The 22,544-nt window shown below is 36.0% G+C and overlaps 1 protein-coding gene across 2 annotated transcripts in view; it reads left to right on the top strand.

Moving 5' to 3' along the window:
* LOC104885439 (wall-associated receptor kinase-like 1) overlaps positions 1-22,544 on the top strand; it is a 50,360-nt gene that overhangs the window by 13,369 nt on the left and 14,447 nt on the right. For both annotated transcript variants that reach the window (XM_048643863.1, XM_048643868.2), the window contains one exon: positions 5,235-5,276. In XM_048643863.1, the coding sequence (XP_048499820.1) occupies positions 5,235-5,276 (42 nt within the window). The remainder of the gene's footprint in view (positions 1-5,234; positions 5,277-22,544) is intronic.

Raw genomic sequence — 22,544 nt, 5'->3', positions numbered from 1 at the left:
ATTTGGTGTCTCAGTTCCTTAAGTGTTTGATTATCCCCACTCATCCTAGCAGTCAAGAACTGGGTAGTCAAGTTGGCTCGCTCAGGGGAAAAACGGTCATTTAAAAATTAAGATCTAAGTTCTCTATCCCTGTCGGCGGTAAGAGGAAGATTAGCTAAAAGGCGAGTTCTCCCATCTAGGGGGCTAGAATCCGACAAACTAGGTCTGCCATGAAGAGAAGGGGAAGAGGGTTCACTCTCAGTCATGAAATTAGTGCCTAGAGAGTTTTGACTATCTGACTGGTCCGACATGATCTCAAGGAAGAAAAGATGGCAAGAAAAGCTAAAAGTTATGAGAAAGGGTACCTGAGTAGAAACACACGCGAAAGTTAAGAGCCCAGAATAAGTGTCCCAAAAAGCGCCCTTCAAGCAAGTGCTCGCCGGAAAAAATGTCGCAACAGAGCCGAAGAAACTTCCAAAAGCAAACCCAGGAGAAGCGCCGAAAGACGAAAGAACTTTTTCGGAAATTGTGAAGGGGATGAAGAAAAGTAACAAGCTTTGGCAGTTTTAAAGCAAAAGAAATAATCTGGGCCCAAGGCTCGTAGGAAAGTGAAGAAAACCAGTTAAAGAGTCTGAAGGAAAGAGAAGAAGTTGAGAAAAGTGAGAAGAAAAAGGGATTTCGCTTTTAAATGCTAAAACGAGAGGTTGAGATTAAAAACGAACCAACTACTCTTACAGATTGATGACAAATGTCACCTGCACAGCATACGCTAAAAAACAAAAGAAAAAACGAGCGGGATTCCAGAGTGAAGTAATGATTACACTTTTCGAAAATCAAGGACTCACCCCGGGTTGACACGTGGTGGCAATAAAAGCCCAACCAGAGAGCATGTCAAATTCGTCCACGTCATCACAACATCCATGACGGTCTCAACCGTAAAAAATGCTAGGGGCTAGTTGTATGGGTACTACCAAAGTTTGCTAGCAGACACCTATATGGGCCGAAAGCAAACTATGAGGACGTGAACTCATAAAAGACAAAGCACATACCTTATGACCATGTGGTGTAACTACCAGTCTTTACTGAATACTATCACACGAGCATGGCGTACTGCTATTACTGGTTGTGCAATTTACAAAATTATGCAGAAACTAAAAAAAAGTTAAAGATGCTCTTAGAGAAATGAACAAGGTGGGATTTAGTGATGTAGAAGCTAGTGTTATCAAGGCTCAGAATAACCTCATGAATGCCCAAAGAGCTATACGTAAACACACAGATGATGCTGATCCGATAACTAGAGAGAAGGAAACTAAAGCTGATTTGAGAAGGGCTAAAAAATCAATATGCTATGTTACAAAAAAAATCTAAGTTGAATTGGCTTAGATGTGGAAATAAAAATACTAACGTCTTCTATCAAGCTATAAAGGCTAGGAGACATCATTACAAGATTCATCCTATTCATGATCGGAGTGGTGTTTGGATTACTCGAAAGGAGAGAGTTGATGAGGCTTTTCTCAATTTTTTACACTAATATGTTCTCCCATTAGCCTCAAAACGAAGTTGTTCTTGCTACTCTAGTGAACAAAGCGAAGCTATTCACTGATGAGCACATCTAATTGCTTCAAGCTTATTACACTAGAGATGATGTGAAGACAATAATTTTTAGCACTCCTAATGGCAAGGCACAAAGTGTAGACGTCATTGGGACATCATTGGAGAGGAGGTTACAGATACAATCCTTTACTTCTTCAAAACTTGAAAACTACTAAAAATGGTGAATGTTACAGCTTTAACATTGAATCCAAAAGTTAAATGCCTTGAAATTATGTCTGAGTTCAGGCCCATTGCTTGATGCAACACTCTTTATAAATGCATCACTAAACTTATTAGTGAAAGGCTGAATAAAATCCTTCCCGAGATTATTTCAAAAAGCCTACTTGTAGAAGCATCCTCCATAATGTTTTAATCTGCTAAGATCTAATTAAAATGTGCAAGAGGAAATTCTCTAATCCTTGTTGTATGATGAAACTAGATCTTAAGAAAGCATATGACACTGTTAGCTGGAGTTTCTTGAGACAAATGCTGGAAGGTATAGAGTTTCCTCAATCTTACGTTGAGATGATTATGACCTATGTCACCACTCCAAAAATTTCTTTCATGATAAATGGCTTTTTGACTTGTTTCTATAGTGCTCAAGGAGGTTTGAGATAGAGACCCGATGTCTCCACTTCTTTTTGCCATGTGTATTACTTGGATAGGACTCTTAGATTTTCTTGTGAAAGAGAGGGATTTAAATTTCATGTGAAATGTAAAGAGATGAAACTCTCCCACCTCTGCTTTGCCGGCGATTTACTGATGTTTTTGCCATTGAGATTTCATATCAATTTATACCTTACTCCAAGGCTTTCAGATGTTTTCCAATGCTTATGGGTTGGAATTTAATAAATAGAAGTCAAAGGTGTATTTTGCTGGTATGATGGATAATGAGATCCAAAGAGTGATATATGTTAGTGGTTTTTCTATTGGGAGCATTCCATTTAATTATCTCGGTGTGTGGATCTCCACAACCAAGCTGAAGAAGAAGGATTGGCAACCGCTTATCATTAAAATGGTGAACAAGATTAATGTCTGGAGCTCTATGAATCTTTTGTTTGCAGCTAGAGGCGAGCTTGTTAACAGTGTACTCATGAGTATTCATGTGTACTTGTGACAACTCTTTATCCTCCCTAAGAGTGTCCTAAAGGAGGTTAACAACATTTGCATAAGTTTTCTTTGGACTAGGACCTCAAATGACTGCAAATTTGGAGCAATAGCATGGGATGACCTTTGCAAATCCAAGAGCACAGGTGGACTAGGTTTTAGGAATATACTGAAATGGAATGTAATAGTAGTCTTCAAATTGGCTTGGTGCATTGATTCGAAGAAGGATAATCATTTGGTTAAATGGGTGAACTACATCTATATAAAGGATACTAATTGGAGCAACTATGAAGCTTCTTCTTATGCAAGATGGGTTTGAAAATTTGTTTGTGCAGCATAACATGATCTAACTGCTCAAATGAAAAATGATCAGTGGATGAATTGTAGCTCATTCACTATCAATAAATATTACAAGATTCTCATGGAGGATTCACAACATTAGTAGTGGAGTGCTTGTGTGCGTAATACATACAATATGACAAAACACATATATATCTTTTGGCTTGTTGTCCAAGATAAATTGAAAACTAGAGCTAGATTGAAGAGCCTGAACTTATGTGATAGTGACATCTACTTAATTTGCCAAATGCAGCCAGAAAACATATATCACCTTTTCTTTGAATGTCATTTTAGCAAAAGATGTATGCAGACTATGATGGAGTGGTGGGGGATCAGATGGAAAGGTGGAACAGTGACTTCGATTTGTAGATGGATAAGGTGTAGGTACACTAGAGGAAATTAGTTAAGAGGTTGAGATTAATCTGCTCATCCCGAGAGGTAAACCCCTCATGCTCCTGATGAGTTGATTTCACACTGAGCGTGGTGTGAAGGACAAGTTGGGAGCTCTTCAACCCAGGAGAGGAGCTCTTATCTTTCTTCAATCGGTTGTCAAGTTACTCTCAGTATGTGACTTTGAGATGTAACATCCCATATATGGCGCCAAATTTTTTTCTACCAAGAAACTGTTAAAGATGAGTATAGTGTTAAGAGTCTTGAAATTCCAAGAAGGTCTGAAGTGCAGAGCAAGAGTTCTCCGACAATCCTACAAAACACAATGAAAAACTGACCCGGGAGTGTTCCTCGGAAACCCCTACAACACTCAAGTCAAATGTGACTGAGGTAGAGAGAGAAAGTGAGTAAATGTAGAAAGAGATGCTCTAGTTTTTTGTAGGTGAGAATTGAATATCTTTTGATTGATGAGACAACCCCTATTTATAGAGGCTGGAATTTCCAATAAATGAGGGTATTTGAGCAGCTTCATATGGTGGAGGATTATCTCCCCTAGAAGTAGGGGTATTTTAGTAATTTCGTCATAGATAGGCCGGTCCACGAAATGGGCCCAAATAGGTTGGTTTCTTTGTTTTTAGTGGGGTTTGGACCCCGTCTCCAGTTGAAGGTTGATTTGTTGATATGATTTTGTGTGGGATTGCAACGGTGGTTAGTGTTTCGCATACAATCGGTTGGATTAACTCTAATTCTACATCAAAACTATATCTCATAGTTATACCGCTCGTAGAAGGCTGCATCAGACAATGATATGGAAAAGGGTATTTATAAGGATTATTTCCGCTCAACAATCGTGGTTTTGCCATATTATAATTAAATTCTTTCAATTTAATTTGTATTTTTTCAGTTTCTGACTTATATCTAGATATCGTATTTGAATGAATATTCACTTTTAAAAAAAAAGTTGGGTTGTTAAGAATTCACACATTAACACAGTCAAACCCAAGTTACGTCGATAGTTAAGTTATGAATGGTTAATGCTTCCAGTCGTTTTGGGTGGGTTAGAATTCCTTAATTATCTTCCTCCACCTTATGTCACCTATTACCTTTCAAAAGATCAAAGAAAAAGAAACAAAACTAACCTCATAACTAATTTTCATTTTTTTTTCATAGTTGTCACATACTTTTATCAAAAGAGTAAAACGTAAAATATGCAGATATAAGATGACCAAAATATATGGGAGGAAGTGCTAATTCTAGCCTTCATCTAAGTGTTACCAGAAGTATTATGGATGTTTTGATACATGTATTGCATCTTTGTACTTTATTGGCGCTAATGAAATGATTTTGCAGAGCTTTTAGTGGTCAAATCTTAATAAAATTTGATGAACAGTTTTCACTGTTGAGTTATATTTTCGAAAGTATGTATTTAGTTTAGGAGTGTCATTTCCTAATCTACAGTTCTACATAAATAATTAGGTATCTTTATCTACTATAAATATTCTTGTCTTAATAATAATATCTCAATCCTTTTAGCCTTTAACCTAAACTTTATATTTATCCATGCATGATATATATGCAGTGGTGCTTGCCAATTTTCTATTATGAATTTCATTGATAATATATATACTGGTAGTATTGTGTCTAGAAAAATAAATATTATTTCAAAACATATTATTTCATGAACAGCCAAAATAAAAAGAAAATTTATTTAGTTAGCGAGAACAAAAGGTGAAACAAAGATTTTCTTTATCATATTTAAAAAAACTTGTTGTTTCAAGAATATGATATTGTTAACTAACCAAAATTCCTTGTTTGATTGACAACAGATTGGGAAAAGAAACGGTTTTTTTTCCAGCTTCTCTATCCAAGTAAGTTTTTGGTTTATTTCAAAATGCATGATAGCTAGTTTTACCTTTGTTTCAACTAACTTTATAAAAAGGGCAATTTGATAGATAATTGTCCAAACTATGGTTGTCGTATTGTAAAAAGTGTTAACTATTGAATATTTTATAGCAGTATAAACCACAAGGCATGTTTTCTACTTACATGGTCCCGTTGAAGAAACTTATTAATATGCACCAGCAAAATATGCAATCAAATTATAATGTGTGGATTTCAACAAACCAGAGTTAAAAATTAAGAAATAAATAATACACAAGATTTTACGTGAAAACTCTTGCACACGGAGAAAACCACAAATTCTACACTAGAATTTGGAATATGAGAACATGATGATACAAGGAGATAATTCGATCTCTCTAGACTCTCTAACCTTTCTCTAAAGTTCAATATTCTCTCCAGATTAATTGCATTCTCAGTTTACGAATTTTAGTTAATATAATGAATATCCATGCGTCAATATATTTATAATAGGGCACAAATATAATCCAAATTAAACGAAGAATTCGTGTAACAAAACTAGATCTAACATGTTACCGCGCCCGGTCCAAGGAATATCCTGCATAAGGAACGAGCTCCCGCCCGAGCACAGAACATTGTCAAGGCCAAAAACTTTGCAACACTAACTTCTCGCCCTAGCCAAAGACTTGCCGCTTGGCACCTGGGTCTCCTGCCCGGGTTGCTATGCTTGGAGTCATTTTTTGCTCATGTTCATCGCTCGCTATACTCGTTCTTCTTTGCTTCACTTTTCGTAGCTATGCTAGTCCTCAATGTTATGTTGGCGTCGGCTGTTTGTTGTTATCAGTACATAACTCATCGTAGCACTGTACTGTAGCTTGCCTCATCAATAGGCACTTCCACACTTCCTTCTCCTCTGTCTCTCTCTCCTTGTCGAAAAAACTTAGGATTCTAAAGATTCAGACAACAGGTCATTCTTAATATGAAATTAAGCAAAGGAACCCAAAATTCATGAAACCAAACTTCAATTTTGTGATCTATCCAACAAAGGACTCTACAGGTGTATGATTAGGCTGAAGTGATTATAAATCCTTGTCATTAGCCTTCAGTCATACGACATAAGTATATAACCCTACACACATGTTATACGAATGGGCCTGCTAACTACAACACATATAACATTAGCCCAAACTAACTTATAAACAAGATCCCAAACTAATATAAATAGTCCAACACTCCCCCCCCCCCCCTCTCTCAAGTTGGAGCAAGGGGATCACTAATGTCCAACTTTCCATGCAAATACAAAAACTAGCGAACGCCCATAGCTTTGGTGAAGGTATCTGTAAGGTGCACTATAGTAGGAAATTGTGCAATAACGACAAGGCCAGCTTTAATAGCATCACAAACAGAGTGTTGTCTGGGCCATGAATAATAGGAAGAGTGGAGGTAAGTAAGGTTGGGCCTGGAGAGTTTGGAGGTAAATTTGGAGGCAAAACCGAGGAGGGAGCACTGGACTGCGCCGAAGGACGAGAAAGTTTAGTTCATTTGTTAGAAGGAAGAGGAAAAGGAGATGGAAAGTCTTCATCATGAGACAAAGGATCAGAGGCACCCAAATCACAAATTTTAGTAGAGGTGTGAGTAGATGAGGTAACATAAGGGAAAGTAGTCCAAAAAAAATTTCACATCCCAAAACACAAAAATATCTCCACCCCTTTTTCCCAATTCATACAACTTCCACCCCTTTTTCCCTGTGAGATACCCTACCAAAATGCATTTGCGACTTCTAAGGGAAAACTTATATATTTCCTTCCGCCTTTTGATTATGAGAAAAACATAAACACTCAAACGTATACTCAAAGCATCAAAATCAAGAGCATGACCATAAATCATGTCATAAGGTGTTTTATTATCCAACACTCGAGAAGGAGCGCAGTTGATCAAATGCACATCAATAAATACACATTCTCCTCAAAAATGGTCAAGCAAGTTGGCGTGGAACATCAAAGCACGACTCATATTCAAAATATGTTGGTGTTTACGCTCAACCCACCCATTTTGTTGAGGCATCCTGGTACAAGAAGTTTGAAACAAGATACCCCTCTTTTTATAGAAATAAAGCATGAAATTAAACTTAATCCCATTAAGCCATTATCACTCCTAACCATTTTGACAGTAGTCTCAAATAAACGCTCCACCATCGTAAAGAAAGAAGACAAATATTTGTGAACCATTTTATTATGCACCAAATACATGCATACACCATGGGAATAATCATGAACCATAGTCAAGAAATAAATAGCTCCACAAGAGGAAAGAGTAGTATAAGGCCCCCAACAAGTCACAAGGAACTATATCAAACAAACGACTAGCTTTGTGAGTCCTAGCAATAAAATTGTCACGCGTTTGTATTGCCATAGGACAAACATCATACTTTATTTAATTTCTTCTTATCCGTACTAGAACGAATAGCAGGGAGCATCTTCATAACTCTTTTCGATTGTTGACCTAACCGTTGATGCCACATAAAATATGCACTCAAACCAGGAACACCAACTTCCTGCATCACAACCACCTTGCTGAAATAGTAGAGACCCCTCTTTGTTCACCAGCTCCAATCAGTGTCCTCGAAGGTCAGTCCTGTAAAGAACACATAGAAGTAGTGAATTGAATAGAACATGAGTTATTAGAGAGCATATGTGAGACATAAATCAAATTACAGATTTCAAGAAATACAACCAAGATGGCTTCTCCGGCATTCAAGCTCAAGCTCAACAAGGCTTATATTATGATCATTTAAATGCAGGACAATGTTGATGTGCAAGTGAAAGATGAAGCTTGCATTGATGCTGAGAAGAGAGCCACTGAAGATTAGAAAAAGGCTTAAGAAAGATTTGTGAGTTTCTTGAAACAGAAGACAAAGGAAGGGTCGATAGAGAAAGGTGATGATAATACAAAACTATTCCACCAATCCATAAAAGCTAGAAGGCAAATGAATAAGATATATGTTATTCAGGACACTGCTGGTGTATGGATGCATGAAGAGCAGCAGATCAAAGAGGCTTTTGTTAGTTATTATCAAGGCTTGTTGGGTATAAATATGACTAAGATATGCAATGTGAAGCAGTAGGTCATTAATGAAGGGTTTGTGATTACAAAAGAGCAGCAAAGCCTCTTTCACTTTCAATGCAACTTCACTATTGAAGATGTTAAAAAGGTTATGTTCTCAATTCCTAATGAAAAAGCACCAGGAAGTGATTGATTCAATAGCTTATTTTTCAAGTATACTCGGGAAATTGTAGGTGAGGAGATCTCTGCTGTTGTAATTGATTTTTTTTTCAGACAGGGAAATGACTTAAATCAGTCAATGTTACCTCCATCACCTTGATCCCAAAGGTCAAAAGTCCTTCCCGTGTAATTGACTTCAGACCTATCTCCTATTATTCAGTTATATATAGGTGTATAACTAAACTCTTGTGTGAGAAGTTAAAACTAGTATTACCTAGCTTAGTTTCAAAAACTGAAGGAGCTTTTATGGAAGGTAGAAGTATCTTGCATAATATTCAGTTATGCCAAGATATAATGAAGATGTACAAGAGTAGACAAGCTCAAAAGTGTTGTCTTATGAAGATAGACATTCAGAAGGCCTATGATATAGTCAGTTGGGAATTCATAGAAGATATGATGTTGGCTTTAAAATTTCCAAGAACATTTGTTGATATGGTTATGACTTGTGTCAACAGCCCCACATTCACCTTGATGATCAATGGAGCTTCAACTGGATTCTTTATATAAAAACAAGGGATCAGGGAGGGTGACCCAATGTCACCTCTACTATTTATCTTATGTATGGAATATTTTTCCAGGCTTATGACATATGTTGGTAAGCAGCCTGAGTTTACCTTCCATCGTAGATGCAAATCACTTGGCCTCAACCACTTGTGTTTTGCAAATGATGTCATCCTTTTTTGCAAGGGAGATTTCAAGTCAATTCAAATGATGCTTCAAGGGATCAATCTATTTGCTGACACTTCTGGGCTGAAGGTCAATCATACCATGTTTGATTTTTATAGTTATGGCTTGTCTAAGCATGAGAATGTGAGAATAAAGGTCAATTCTGGTTTCAAGCATGGCATTCTACCCTTTAGGAATTTAGGTGTTCCAATCAACACCAAAAAACTTTCTGGTACTCATTGTGAAAAGTTGTTGAGAAAATTGTTATTAAAATAAGAATATGGAGCTCTAAAAAGATTCTTATGCATGCAGAAAGCAATTACTAAATTCATTCTAGATGAGTATCAGTGTATACTGGTCTCAAATTTTCCTTCTTCTTTTGAACAAGTTAATTCTATCTATAGAGCATTCTTATGGATAGGCACTTGCAATAGTCCTAAGCTTAGGTATGTAGCTGGGAAGACACCTGCATACCTAAGGGTCATGAGGGTTTGGATTTCAGAGCCATGGCTTATTGGAATATGGCTATAGTGGGTAAGCTTGTTTGGGATGTAGCCATGAAGGTTAATAACCTGTGGGTGAAATGGTCCAATGATAGATATATCAAGGATCATGACTGTAAATCTTATTTTGCTCCTCGGAGTGTCAGTTGGGTGGTTAAGTTCATTTGTAGAGCTAAACAAGTGATCCTCTACACTTGTGGTAATGATTGGTTTGACAAACTAAAATATACTACTGCTTACACTAATAAAAAGATTTTAAATCTTGGGGACAAGTTGGAATGGAGTAGATATATATATATATATATATATATATATATATATATATATATATATATATATATATATATATATATATATATATATATGGGATGCTCATAGTCTTCCTAAACATAGCTTTGTTGGGTGACTAGTGATGAAGCAAAGGCTGTAGACCAGGAGTAAACTAGCAGCTTTGGGGATTTGTGAAAGTCAGATGTACCTCCTATGTGTTACTAAGGTGGAGGATCAATCACACTTATTTTTTGGTTGTCATTACAACAAACAATGCTTGCATAGAATCAAGAATTAGTTAGGGATCAAAGCTATCACCAGCATTGACTATCAATTACTAGGCTGACTTCAGAGAAGATAGAGAGGAAGCAAATTCAAGAACCAAGTGGTAGTTGCTAGCATTTTAGCAACTGTGTACAAAGTATGGCATGAAAGAAATAATGCGTTATGGAATCAAGGTGTACATACTATAGATATAGCTGCTAAAAATATTAATATATTGTAAAGCATAGAATTAAGGCTATATTGCCTAGGCATATGATAGATAAAGATCTTCAATGGCTGTATAGTATGTAATCTGGTGTTTGGAGGTTGTTGGTTTGATGGTTTAGTGTTGTGTTGTGTGGTGTTGTGTTGTGGGTTGGTGCTGTTTGTAGCCTTTGGTTGTATTTGTACTTTTGAGCGATAAAACTTACTTACTTACCAAATAAAGAAATTAAATTACACTGAAACTCATGAACAAACAAAACATCACACAAAACAAGAATATCAGTGAGCTAGACTGCCCCCTGCTTAGTGGCAAGGGCAGTGCACCCATTAGGGAGACCAACATGACATTCACCAATACTCTACATATTATATAAGCATGATAAAGTTCTTGTGTATGATATGAGGCGCCTTTAATAATAATTACTCCATACAAAGTGAATCACGTGTCATACGATTGCTATTAGTATTACTCTCCTCATAATAGATCAAGTTCATTAGGACTTGCGCTTGCTCAGGCGTGAGACTTTCAAGAGGTGTTCCACTTCCCTAAGGAGTACTAAAGTTCCCGTCAATGATAGAATGGGCTCTCGCCCCTTCTGAACCATGTGCTGCTCTAGCAGCAGTAGTGGTGTACCCAGCAGTTCTCGAGATACATCGATCATTAGCACTCGAAAAACAAGCCCTAGCACGGGCCACATTCCGCGCACGAATCCTCTCTTCGTACCATTGTGGGATTGCCATAATTTTTAAAGCACGCACTTACCCCATGCCCCCTTTGCTTGCAATAGGAGCACACAATTTTTGATTTGTAACCATGATCAAACAGACACATCCCACGTTTTGATTGGACGAGAAAATCTTAGACACTTTCATGGATTGTTTTGCCTCGAACAAGTGCTCTAGATTGTTCTTCTTGAACAAGGGTTGATACTCCATGTTGTGGTCCCCCAAGGGTTGTTGTGAGAGGATATTCATCATTTCTCTATAGGCTTTACTATCCAAGATAATCAATAACTGGTGAAATATTTCTTAAGCCCAATCCTTCGACGACTTCAAAGCAAGCTCACATTCACATTTTTTGCATTCATACGAGGGCAGTGGCTTCAAGATAGTCAGTTCATCATAAAGCCCCATGAGTTTTGTGTAATATTCATCAATGAAAATGGATTCGGTCTACTTTAAATTGGTAATGGAAGCCTTTATTTGTTGGATACATGGCCCATTCGCCACACACAAAACCGCCATTCAAGACATTCCCACAACTCCTTAGCATTATCATGAAGAGGTATGGTACCAATAATTTTTGACTCCGTACTAATACGTAACATCCACGACACGATCATCGAATGAATTGTGTCCCAATCAAACAAAGCATTTGGCTTAGTGGGTTTGCGAATAGACCCATCAATAAACCCGTAATTGCGGCAAGCACAGAGAGAAAGTCATTTCCCTCACCCACCCCATGTAATTGTCGTTGGAGAAAAATCACGTAGGTTATGACATTTTCGGGTGATCACAGGAACATAGACAATAGGGAGAACAGATGTTAACACTCCACTCACCTTTCCCTCCAAAAATATCTTCCTTTTCTTCGCCATGATTTATGTCCTCCCTGGCTGGTCACACGGGTGGTGCTAGGGTGGTCTGTACGACTAACGGAAAACTCAAACAACCGTTGTTCCAAGATGAGGCTATGATATTATGCTACGGTGGGTGTATGATTAGGCTGAAGTGATTGTTAATCCTTGTCATTAGCCTTTAGTCAATACAATATAACTATATAAGTATACAACCCTATCCACATGTTATACGAATGGGCCTGCTAAGTACAACACATATAACATTTGCAGCTCTAGGCATTTATCATATGCGGCTAGAGTTACTATGGTTAAAGCAATTTGGATGAGTATGCACACTTATTGGGCTCAAGTTTTCCTTATTCCTAAAGGTGTGCTTGCTAAGATCAATCAAATCTGCGGAGCATACTTAAGGGGGGGGGGGGGGGGGGGGGGGGGGGGGGGGAAGTATTTACTTTAAAACCCCCCTCTATAGCTTGGAGATAAGTTTGTTGGCCAAAAAGTAGTGGGCATGGTGTTAGGGGTTGCCAATACTGGAACACAATAGGCAAATATGTTTCGCATATCTCACAGAAGGAAGACATATTGTAGATTAAGTGGGTGCACACAGTTTATATTAGAGACACAAACTGGTGGGAGTACAATGCTCTTGCGAATGCAAGTTTGGCTAGTAGAATATTTGTAAAATAAAGGAAGTTGTGAGAGGAGGATACAGAAATGGCAAGCAGTGGCTTGACATAAGACATCCTGATAATATAGAAGAGGGGTATAAATCGCTTAAAGTGGAAGGGGAAAAGGTGAGATGGCATCATTGGGTTTGGAACACCTTTAATGTGCTTAAACATTCCTTTATAGCTTGGCTTGTTGCACTTGGTAAACTGAGAACGAGAGAAAGATTGGTTGCAGCTGAAGTGTATAGTGATGTTTAATGTCTTATTTGTTGTTAGGGACCGGACTCATGTCACCATTTCTTTTTCATATGTTATTTCAGCAAGGATGCATGTTTGTATTACTGTTATGGAATGGCATTCGTATAGCTGTTGATGAATTACACTTGTTGAAAAAAATGGGGTAGAAAGTATAGGAGCAAGAAGAAGCATAAAGTTTGTTATGTTGCCTTAGCTGCTACTATCTACCATGTGTTGACGGCAAGGAACAACGCTCTATGGAAGTACATAGTATCAGACCAAGTACTATAATTTGATGAAAGTTAATCTAGAAAATTCTAGATAGGTCATGTAATGTAAGGAAAAATCTTATATGCATGTCTTAAATTGTCTAGAAAAATCTTGTTAAAATTCTAAGTTAGATTAAGATGGAAGAATGATGTGGAAAAGTCTAGAGATATCAAATTGTAGAAATATCTAGAGATGTTTGTAGGTAGAAGTATCTAGCATTAGATTCTTATAGAAAATTCTAGAGTTAAGTATGTAACTAGTATAAATATGTAATAGTTGTATGAGATGAAAGATGAGCTAAATGAGAGTGAGCAAGATGAGCTCAAATGAGAGTGAGCAAGATGAGCTCAAATGAGAGTGAGCAAGAGAGCTCAAATGATGGGGAGCCAAACAAAGTGAGCTCCACACAAAATATTAGAAAAGGTAGAAACAAGAGATTCTACCAAGGTGAATGAGAGACATGAGCTCTCACAAACACACTTGTACAATTAATTATCAATGAAAATTCAATTTTATGATACTATTCGGGTCCATCAAAACTCCCGTATGCGCCACAAATTCTATCATGGTATCAGAGCCGGAACGTAATAACGCCAACATCCGAGTAGCAAGAAGAAGATAGAAGATGCAAATTATCAAGTTGATAGAAGATGCAAATTATCAAGTTGAAGTTTGAAACAAGATGAAAGAAGTTGAGGTAAGTGTCAAATTTAAAATATGTGGAAGAATTTAAATTAAAGGTGAAGATAAAAAGAAATTGTGAAGATGCATTAAGGATAAAAGCTTGAGGAGAAATTAAAAATGAAAAGATATGTGAAAGAAAGATTAAAAAGAATTGAGAAATAGTTTAGTTAGTGACATGCGCACTAACAAAAAAAAAATGATGGGGGAGGTTGATGACATGAACATCAACAAATGAAATAAACATTGGAAGAAAAGGAAAGAATGAAAAAAATGGGAGGATATTGGTGACAAGAGCACCAATAGTTGAAAAAAAAAAATGAAAAGAAAAGGAAGAAAAAGAAGTTTAAGAGAAAGATTTTGGAATTTGCTAATGACATGGGCATTAGCAGAGATGATTGGTGACATGAGCATCAATAAAAGAATGATATTGGAGAAAGATATGTGAAGAAGAAAAATGAAAAAGTTCAGATTAAGGGGAGTGAGTTGGTAACATGGGTACCAACACAAAACAATAAAGATGAAGAAAATGTGATGAAGCTAAGAAATAAAGGTAGGATGGTTGGTAACAAGAGTACCAACACAAAGACAGAAAGAAAGATCAAGATCGGAGACTGTTGATGACAAGGGCATCAACAAAAAATATTTTGAAGTACAAGAATTTTCAAGATTAAGGGGGAGTGATGAAAGTTAATCTAGAAAATTCTAGATAGGTCATGTAATGTAAGGAAAAATATTATATGCATGTCTTAAATTGTCTAGAAAAATCTTGTTAAAATTCTAAGTTAGATTAAGATGGAAGAATGATGTGGAAAAGTCTAGAGATATCAAATTGTAGAAATATCTAGAGATGTTTGTAGGTAGAAGTATCTAGCATTAGATTCTTATAGAAAATTCTAGAGTTAAGTATGTAACTAGTATAAATATGTAATAGTTGTATGAGATGAAAGATGAGCTCAAATGAGAGTGAGCAAGATGAGCTCAAATGAGAGTGAGCAAGATGAGCTCAAATGAGAGTGAGCAAGAGAGCTCAAATGATGGGGAGCCAAACAAAGTGAGCTCCACACAAAATATTAGAAAAGGTAGAAACAAGAGATTCTACCAAGGTGAATGAGAGACATGAGCTCTCACAAACACACTTGTACAATTAATTATCAATGAAAATTCAATTTTATGATACTATTCGGGTCCATCAAAACTCCCGTATGCGCCACAAATTCTATCATAATTAAATGTATTAAAGTGAAATGTTTTCCAAGGTAAGAGCTCAGCTGAGTGAAAAATGGTAAAGTGATGAAAGAGGCTGGTTTCATCAACTTATAAATGATTATAATTCATTGTTAGGGTAGATTATTCACTAGTGAAAAAAAACCCATCTAATCCTGTCAAAACCAGGCACACCGCTCCGATTTTGGTCTGGATAGTATGGGCTAGCAACAGTTAACAATAATTAGCTAATCCGGTCCTAAACCGGATCAGTTAATCACTAACCGATCCAGTTTTCCTTGAAAACCAAATCAGTTAATCCAATTAACTGATCCAGATTTTGTTCAAAACCAGATCAGTTTCTCATCTAGGCCAACTTACTCACTGGATTTCATTGATTTACTGGTCCGATTTTATCTAATGACCGAACCAGTTAATCAGATGGGGTAAAATGTATTAAAAAAAAGAACTAGCTTTTGACAAAATCAAAAAACGGAAGATATTCGAATTAAGTAGAGGAAAGAAAACGCCAGAAATTCCAAATGCAATAAAATACTTCAGAATGTACGAATTCCAAACGCAAACGTATTACGAAATTCAGAATGGAAAAAAGCAAGAAATTCCAACACAAATAAAAAACCAAATTCCAAAATCAAATAAAAAATCAACAACTAAATTTTATTACAAGAACCCAAGATCTAAAACTAATGAAAATAAAAATTTAATCTAAAAACGAAAAAATACAACTCAAATTATTCCTAATTACAAATAAAATGGAAACCTAACATCAAAGTTTTTCCAAGAAATAAAATGGAAAAACAAAACTAAAAAAGAAACCTAAAATCATATCAGATCTGGGAGAGCTTGTTGGTGGTGATGTGAGCTTCGATACGAGCGCTTCGAGGTTGGAGACGAGGGCTTCAAGTTGGGCAACGAGTCCTTCGTCGTACTTGTTGGTGGTTGGTGCTTGGGTTTTCGAATGAAGGGATGGTCAGAGGAGCGTTAATTTCTTTCGATTTTGTGGTGGTTGTATTCGAAAGGAGGGAGGATGAGAGCAACGAAGATTAATGGTGGTGCTGGCAGGTTGTCTGATGGTGAGGAGAGAAAAGGGTGGGAAGTGGGGGGGGGGGAGGTGGGGGCTTACGGTTAGATTTAAGAGAGAGACAGAGAAGTGGGGGGAGAGAGATTAGAAGCGCTGGTTTTATTGGGGATGTTGGGCCAGCGCTGAAGGTTGGTTTATGAGGGAGTTGGGCTTAAGTGGTGAATTAGTTGGGCTTTTACATTTTTTTCCCCCTTTAAGCTGGCCCGATTTGGAGGAAAACCGGATCAGTTTTCCAAATCGGATCAGTTCAAAGACCCCAAAAAAATGCGGAAAAAAAAACACGAATTTACTGATTCGATTTTGGGAGAATCGGATCAGTTTTGTTTTGTCATTTAAGATTTTTCCACTAGTGATTAGAGATATTTACAATAGAGAAACTTTATGCTCAGTTCAGTTCAGTTCAGTCTAAAAACCCTTCGAGTCAAAAATTGAGTCCATGTCCAATCCAAAAATTTTCAGTACAGTCAAGTGTGATTAGTTTGAACATGACATGATTGGACTCTCCAATTTTCGCAATTTACAAGAGCTTTTAGGTGTGTCGTTAAGACACCAAAAAAAAAAATACTTTTTAAACTATATTTTTAAATCCCAAACAAACCGATACTCATAAGATAGTAAAGACAAGTCAAGAGATTCCATGCACAAGAAAATTTTGATTATTTAAAGTGTAAACAAAGTTAAATTAATTACCTAGTTGAAGGGTATTTGGGGGATTTTCTTTAAATTGTTGGCACATACTATGAGCTAAACGGGGATGAAGTCAAATTATAAATTAGAGAAAATAAATCCATATGCAAAACACTAGGATCAAGGCTACTGGGAAAGGTGTTTAGTCGTATGCACCTATCCAAAAATAATTTCTCTTACTCTCTTTTACAACTAAATACGAAAAGGAAGTAAGGTTCATATCCATAGGAAAATGGGGACCAGTTATATATTTAGCTTGGTTCAATATATAGATACTCTAAATGTCGAGTGACCAGTTCAGGGGAATTTTAAATAATTTATAGTTAAACTAAATCTAATTAGCAAATAAATAAAATGAGAAATCAATAATATAATGGAATGATCTTGAGTCCGGTTAACATCCACTTCGATTTATTTCTCGATCATTGAATCTCAACTTAATTATTTCCATGATTACATATTGTTGAGAATTAATCTCGTTTTCTCATGTTCTGAGTTGAATAGTACGATCAGCGTAACTATGAAACCCTAACTAAAGGACAACCTAGTTCGATCAACGTCTAAGTTCAATCCAATAGCAGCAATAAACACAAAGAACAATAAACCCTCTAATGTCATACACACGTTAAACATTCAACAATTGACGTAATTTCCCAAAGAAATAACTGAGATGATTTGCATCCAAGTCACTCCCTAGTTTGCAACAAATTTATTAAAGAATTAAACAATCCGATTCTATTCTTAGATGTAGCAGTAGATTAATTACACAATTAAACTAGTAACGTTACTAACATAATTATGCAAAAATCATAGAATATAATCGTAGAAATTAAAATATAATCAAAGGAAATAAATAAGACGAAAGATCTCAATAAATTGAAGCTTCATGTTAAACTTCTTTAAGAACGGTTCAAGCTACAATCGAGAGAGCTGTAAAAATATTGAAGGCCTTCCTCATCTCATCTATCTTTAGCATTTGATAACTATTAATTACTATGTTATTGTTAGAATAATAAGAACAACCTTTAATTATTTAGCATATAACTATACTATTGTTGTAATCACACTACTATATAAGCATTGTAATCATTCAAGAGATATAACAACATTATTAAGAATAATATTCATTACACATTTATATTTATATATCTTATATTATTTATGCACTATAAGCACTATATCCTAACAGTGGTATCAGAGCTAGAACGATCAAGAAGGCTCTAGCACGATTTCCGCAAAGTTAGAAATATTTCATAAAATACAATATTATCTACAAAAAAAAAAAAAGAATGGCATTGACAAGCACAATAAACCAACAACACGTTCCACTTTTCAACGGTTGCAATTACGAATATTGGAGCATTCGAATGAAGACTGTTTTACGTGCTTTTGGAGTATGGGAAGTTGTTGAGTCAGGTATACCAACAACTACACCAAATGAAGGAGAATCTGCTGTAGGAGGAGTTGATTGGCAAAAAAAGGATGCGGAAGCATTAGCCAAAATTCACTTAGCTACTACAGACTCGGTATTTCCTCGAATAATGAATGCTATCAAGGAACCGGGAAAATGAAGGCTATCAAATTACAATCTCTTCAACTTGAGTTTGATAATTTGAAGATGAAAAAAGATGAATGTATAAAAGATTACTCTGCAAGAGTAATAGAAATTGTGAATCAGTTAAAAGCCATGGGTGAAGATATAACTGATCAACGAGTTGTGCAGAAAATGTTATTATCCTTATCAAAAAAATTTAAATTAGTAGCACAAAAAATTGAAAAGTCGAAAGATATTACAAAATTATCTCTTGTGGATTTTCTTCGTTCTCTACAAATACATGAACAGAGAATGAATATCAGGGAGGATGAAACATCGTCAGAAGGTCCAGAGGGAGCTTTCCAATCAAGGCATAAACCCTCATCGTCGAAACCTCATAATAATTCAAGAGGAAATTTCAAGCACAAGAATTCATACAACAATAGAGAGAGAAATCAAAAGGGTAAATTTCCTCCTTGCAAAATTTGTAAAAATACAAATCATGAAGAAAATAATTGTTGGCACAAGGGAAAACAACAATGCAATTATTGCGAGAAATTTGGTCATACTGAAAATGTATGCAGATTTAAGAAACAACAAGCAAGCGTTTTAGAGACAATTGATGAAGAAGGTTATCTATTTTATGCTAATCAAAATAATAGTAACAAAAAGGATGATTGGCTTATAGATAGCGGATGCACAAATCATATGACAAAGCAATCTGATATTTTCACCAACATTTACACATCTGTTAAAATCTCTATCAAAATGGGTAACGGATCAATGGTGAAGTCTGAAGGCAAAGGCACAATTGCTGTTCAGACAAAACTGGGGACAAGGTTTATTAAAGATGTTCTTTATGTCCCTAGCTTAAATCAAAATTTACTTAGTGTTCCTCAAATGATTCAAAATGGATATTCTGTCTATTTTAAGGATGAATCATGTGCAATATTGGACCAAAAAAAAAATTAAGTTGCTAATGTTAAAATGCAACATAAATGTTTTCCTTTAAATTGGCAATATGAAGGGAAAGAAAAGGTAATGCAAGCTCAAGGAGATGAAGCTACATGGCTATGGCACAAACGCTTTGGCCATAGTAATTTTCAGAATCTAAAACTTCTTTCACAGAGGAAAATGGTGAAGGGTATACCATTTATGTCAAATATAATTGGTGTTTGCAGTGGTTGTCAATTGGGAAAAATGACAAGACAACCTTTTCCAAAAGGACTTGCACGAAGAGCGACAAAGAAATTACAGCTCGTACATACAGATGTATGTGGTCCAATGAGAACTCCTTCTCTTGATGATAGCAGGTATTTCATCTTATTCATTGATGATTATTCTCGAATGACATGGGTTTACTTCATGAAAGATCGTTCTGAGGTCTTTAAACATTTAATAAATTCAAGAATTATGTTGAGAAAGAAAGGTCTTCACAAATCATGAATCTCAGAAGCGACAACGGCACAGAGTATACCTCATCAGAATCAACAAATTTTGTGATGTGCGTGGAAGGTATACATCATCAACTTACTGTTCCATACACACCACAACAAAATGGCGTGACTGAAAGAAAGAACAGAACTGTAATGGATATGGCAAGATCAATGCTCAAGGATAATTTTGGGCAGAAGCAGTCTATACATCCGTGTATCTTCAAAATCGACTCTCTACAAAAGCAATAGAAGGTCGAACACCAATTGAAGCATGGACTGGATATAAACCATGTGTAAGTCATTTAAGGGTATTTGGATGCATATGTTATGCTCATATACCTGATCAAAAGCGTCACAAACTTGATGATAAAGCTGAAAAGGGAATTTTCCTTGGCTATAGCTCTCAATCTAAAGGATATAGAGTATATAACCCATATACTCATAAAATTCAAGTTAGCAGGGATGTAGTGTTCGACGAAGGTGCGTCATGGAATTGGGAGCAAAATGACATTGATAAATGATATGTGACAACACCATCAGTACCACAACAACAACAAAACTATCCTACACCACAAATATCTATTCCTGTTAATCAGACGGGTCAACGCTCGCAGGAGGAGATCGACAATAATGAATCTGATTCTCATGGATTTGAGTTTGGTAGCTCTACAGAATCACCTCCAAGAAGGACTCGAGAATCTCTGACATATATGACACTACTGAAAGATCCAATCTTTCTTGAACAATGTGAATTTTGTTGTCTTACTACTCATGAACCATAAACTATGAGCAAGCTTTTCAATATGAAGAATGGAGAGTTGCTATGAAAGAAGAAATTCGCATGATTGAGAAAAATCAAACATGGGAATTGCAAGATAAGCCACCAAACAAAGATGTCATTGGTGTAAAATGGATATTCAAGACAAAATTCAATCCAAATGGCTCAATTCAAAAGCACAAAGCCAGACTGGTAGTAAAAGGATATTCATAACAATTTGACATTGACTATAATGAGACATTTGCTCCGGTGTCAAGACAAGATACAGTTAGAGTAATTCTTGCTCTAGCTGCACAACGAAAATGGAAAATTTATCAACTTGATGTCAAGTCTGCTTTTTTAAATGGATTTCTCGAGGAAGAGATCTATATTGAACAACCTCATAGTGAAAGGAAAGGAAGATAAAGTACTGAAGCTAAAGAAAGCTCTATATGGGCTCAAACAAGCTCCACGTGCTTGGTATAGTCGAATTGATGGTTACTTTATTCAACAAGGATTCAAGAGGAGTCCTAATGAAGCAACATTATACCTAAAAATGGATGGACTAATGTCATAATCTTATCACTTTAGTGGATGATCTAATCATTACTGGAATAATCCAACAATGATAGAAGCATTTAAGCAAGACATGATGAAGCAATTTGAAATGACTGATCTTGGTCTAATGAATTATTTTCTTGGTATGGAGATTGAACAAACCAAAGAAGGGATTTTCATAAGTCAAAAGAAATATGCAGAAAACATCTTGAAAAAGTTTAAGATGGAAAATTGCAAACCGGTTTCCACTCCGTTAGCTCAGAATGAAAAGTTAAGCAAGGAAGATGATTCCGAAGATGCTGATGTTAAACAATATAGAAGCATAATTGGGAGTTTATTATATCTTACAGCTACAAGACCAGATATGATGTATGCTGTAAGCATGTTAGCAAGGTTTACGCAGGAACCAAGCCAAATACACTTACAAGCAATCAAGAGAGTTCTTCGCTATCTAAAAGGAACCTCAGATTATGGAATATGGTACAAGCCCATTAAAAAGTCTGAACTAATTGGATATTCAGACAGCGATTGGGTTGGATCCATAGATGATATGAGAAGTACATCGGGATATGTATTTTTACTTGGAAATGGAGTATTTTCTTGGCTAAGTCGAAAGCAAGATACCGTGGCCCAATCAACAGCGGAAGCAGAGTATATTGCCGTATGTGCTGCTGCAAATCAAACTATTTGGCTACGAAGAATTTTAGCAGAAATGGGAGAAGAGCAAAAACAACCAACGAAGATATATTGTGATAGTAAATCTGCTATTGCTATTGCTAAGAATCCAATACTACATCGAAAGACTAAACATATAAAAATAAAATATCACTTTGTACGTGAAGTTGAAAGTGCAGGAAAGATCAGCTTAATTCATTGTGCCTCGGAAGAACAAATTGCTGACATATATACAAAAGCTCTTTCGAAAACAAGTTTCGAGTACTTGAGAGAAAAGCTTGGCGTTCAAAGGAAGTTCTTCAAGGAGGAGTGTTAAAATATTGAAGGCCTTCCTCATCTCATCTATCTTTAGCATTTGATAACTATTAATTACTATGTTATTGTTAGAATAATAAGAACAACCTTTAATTATTTAGCATATAACTATACTATTGTTGTAATCACACTACTATATAAGCATTGTAATCATTCAAGAGATATAACAACATTATTAAGAATAATATTCATTACACATTTATATTTATATATCTTATATTATTTATGCACTATTAGCACTATATCCTAACAAGAGCATAAGCAAATTCCATGATTAAAATCTCTAGTAAAACTAAGAACTAAGAAAAACAAAGAGGAATGAAGAAGGAAAATGAAGAGAGAAGTATTTTCTCTCTCCTC

This window comes from Beta vulgaris, chromosome 1 (genome assembly GCF_026745355.1).
Source record: "Beta vulgaris subsp. vulgaris cultivar EL10 chromosome 1, EL10.2, whole genome shotgun sequence".
Classification (NCBI taxonomy): domain Eukaryota; kingdom Viridiplantae; phylum Streptophyta; class Magnoliopsida; order Caryophyllales; family Amaranthaceae; genus Beta; species Beta vulgaris.
The sequence above is the reverse complement of the archived record's forward strand: the minus strand, read 5'-3'. Positions and strand labels throughout refer to the sequence as shown.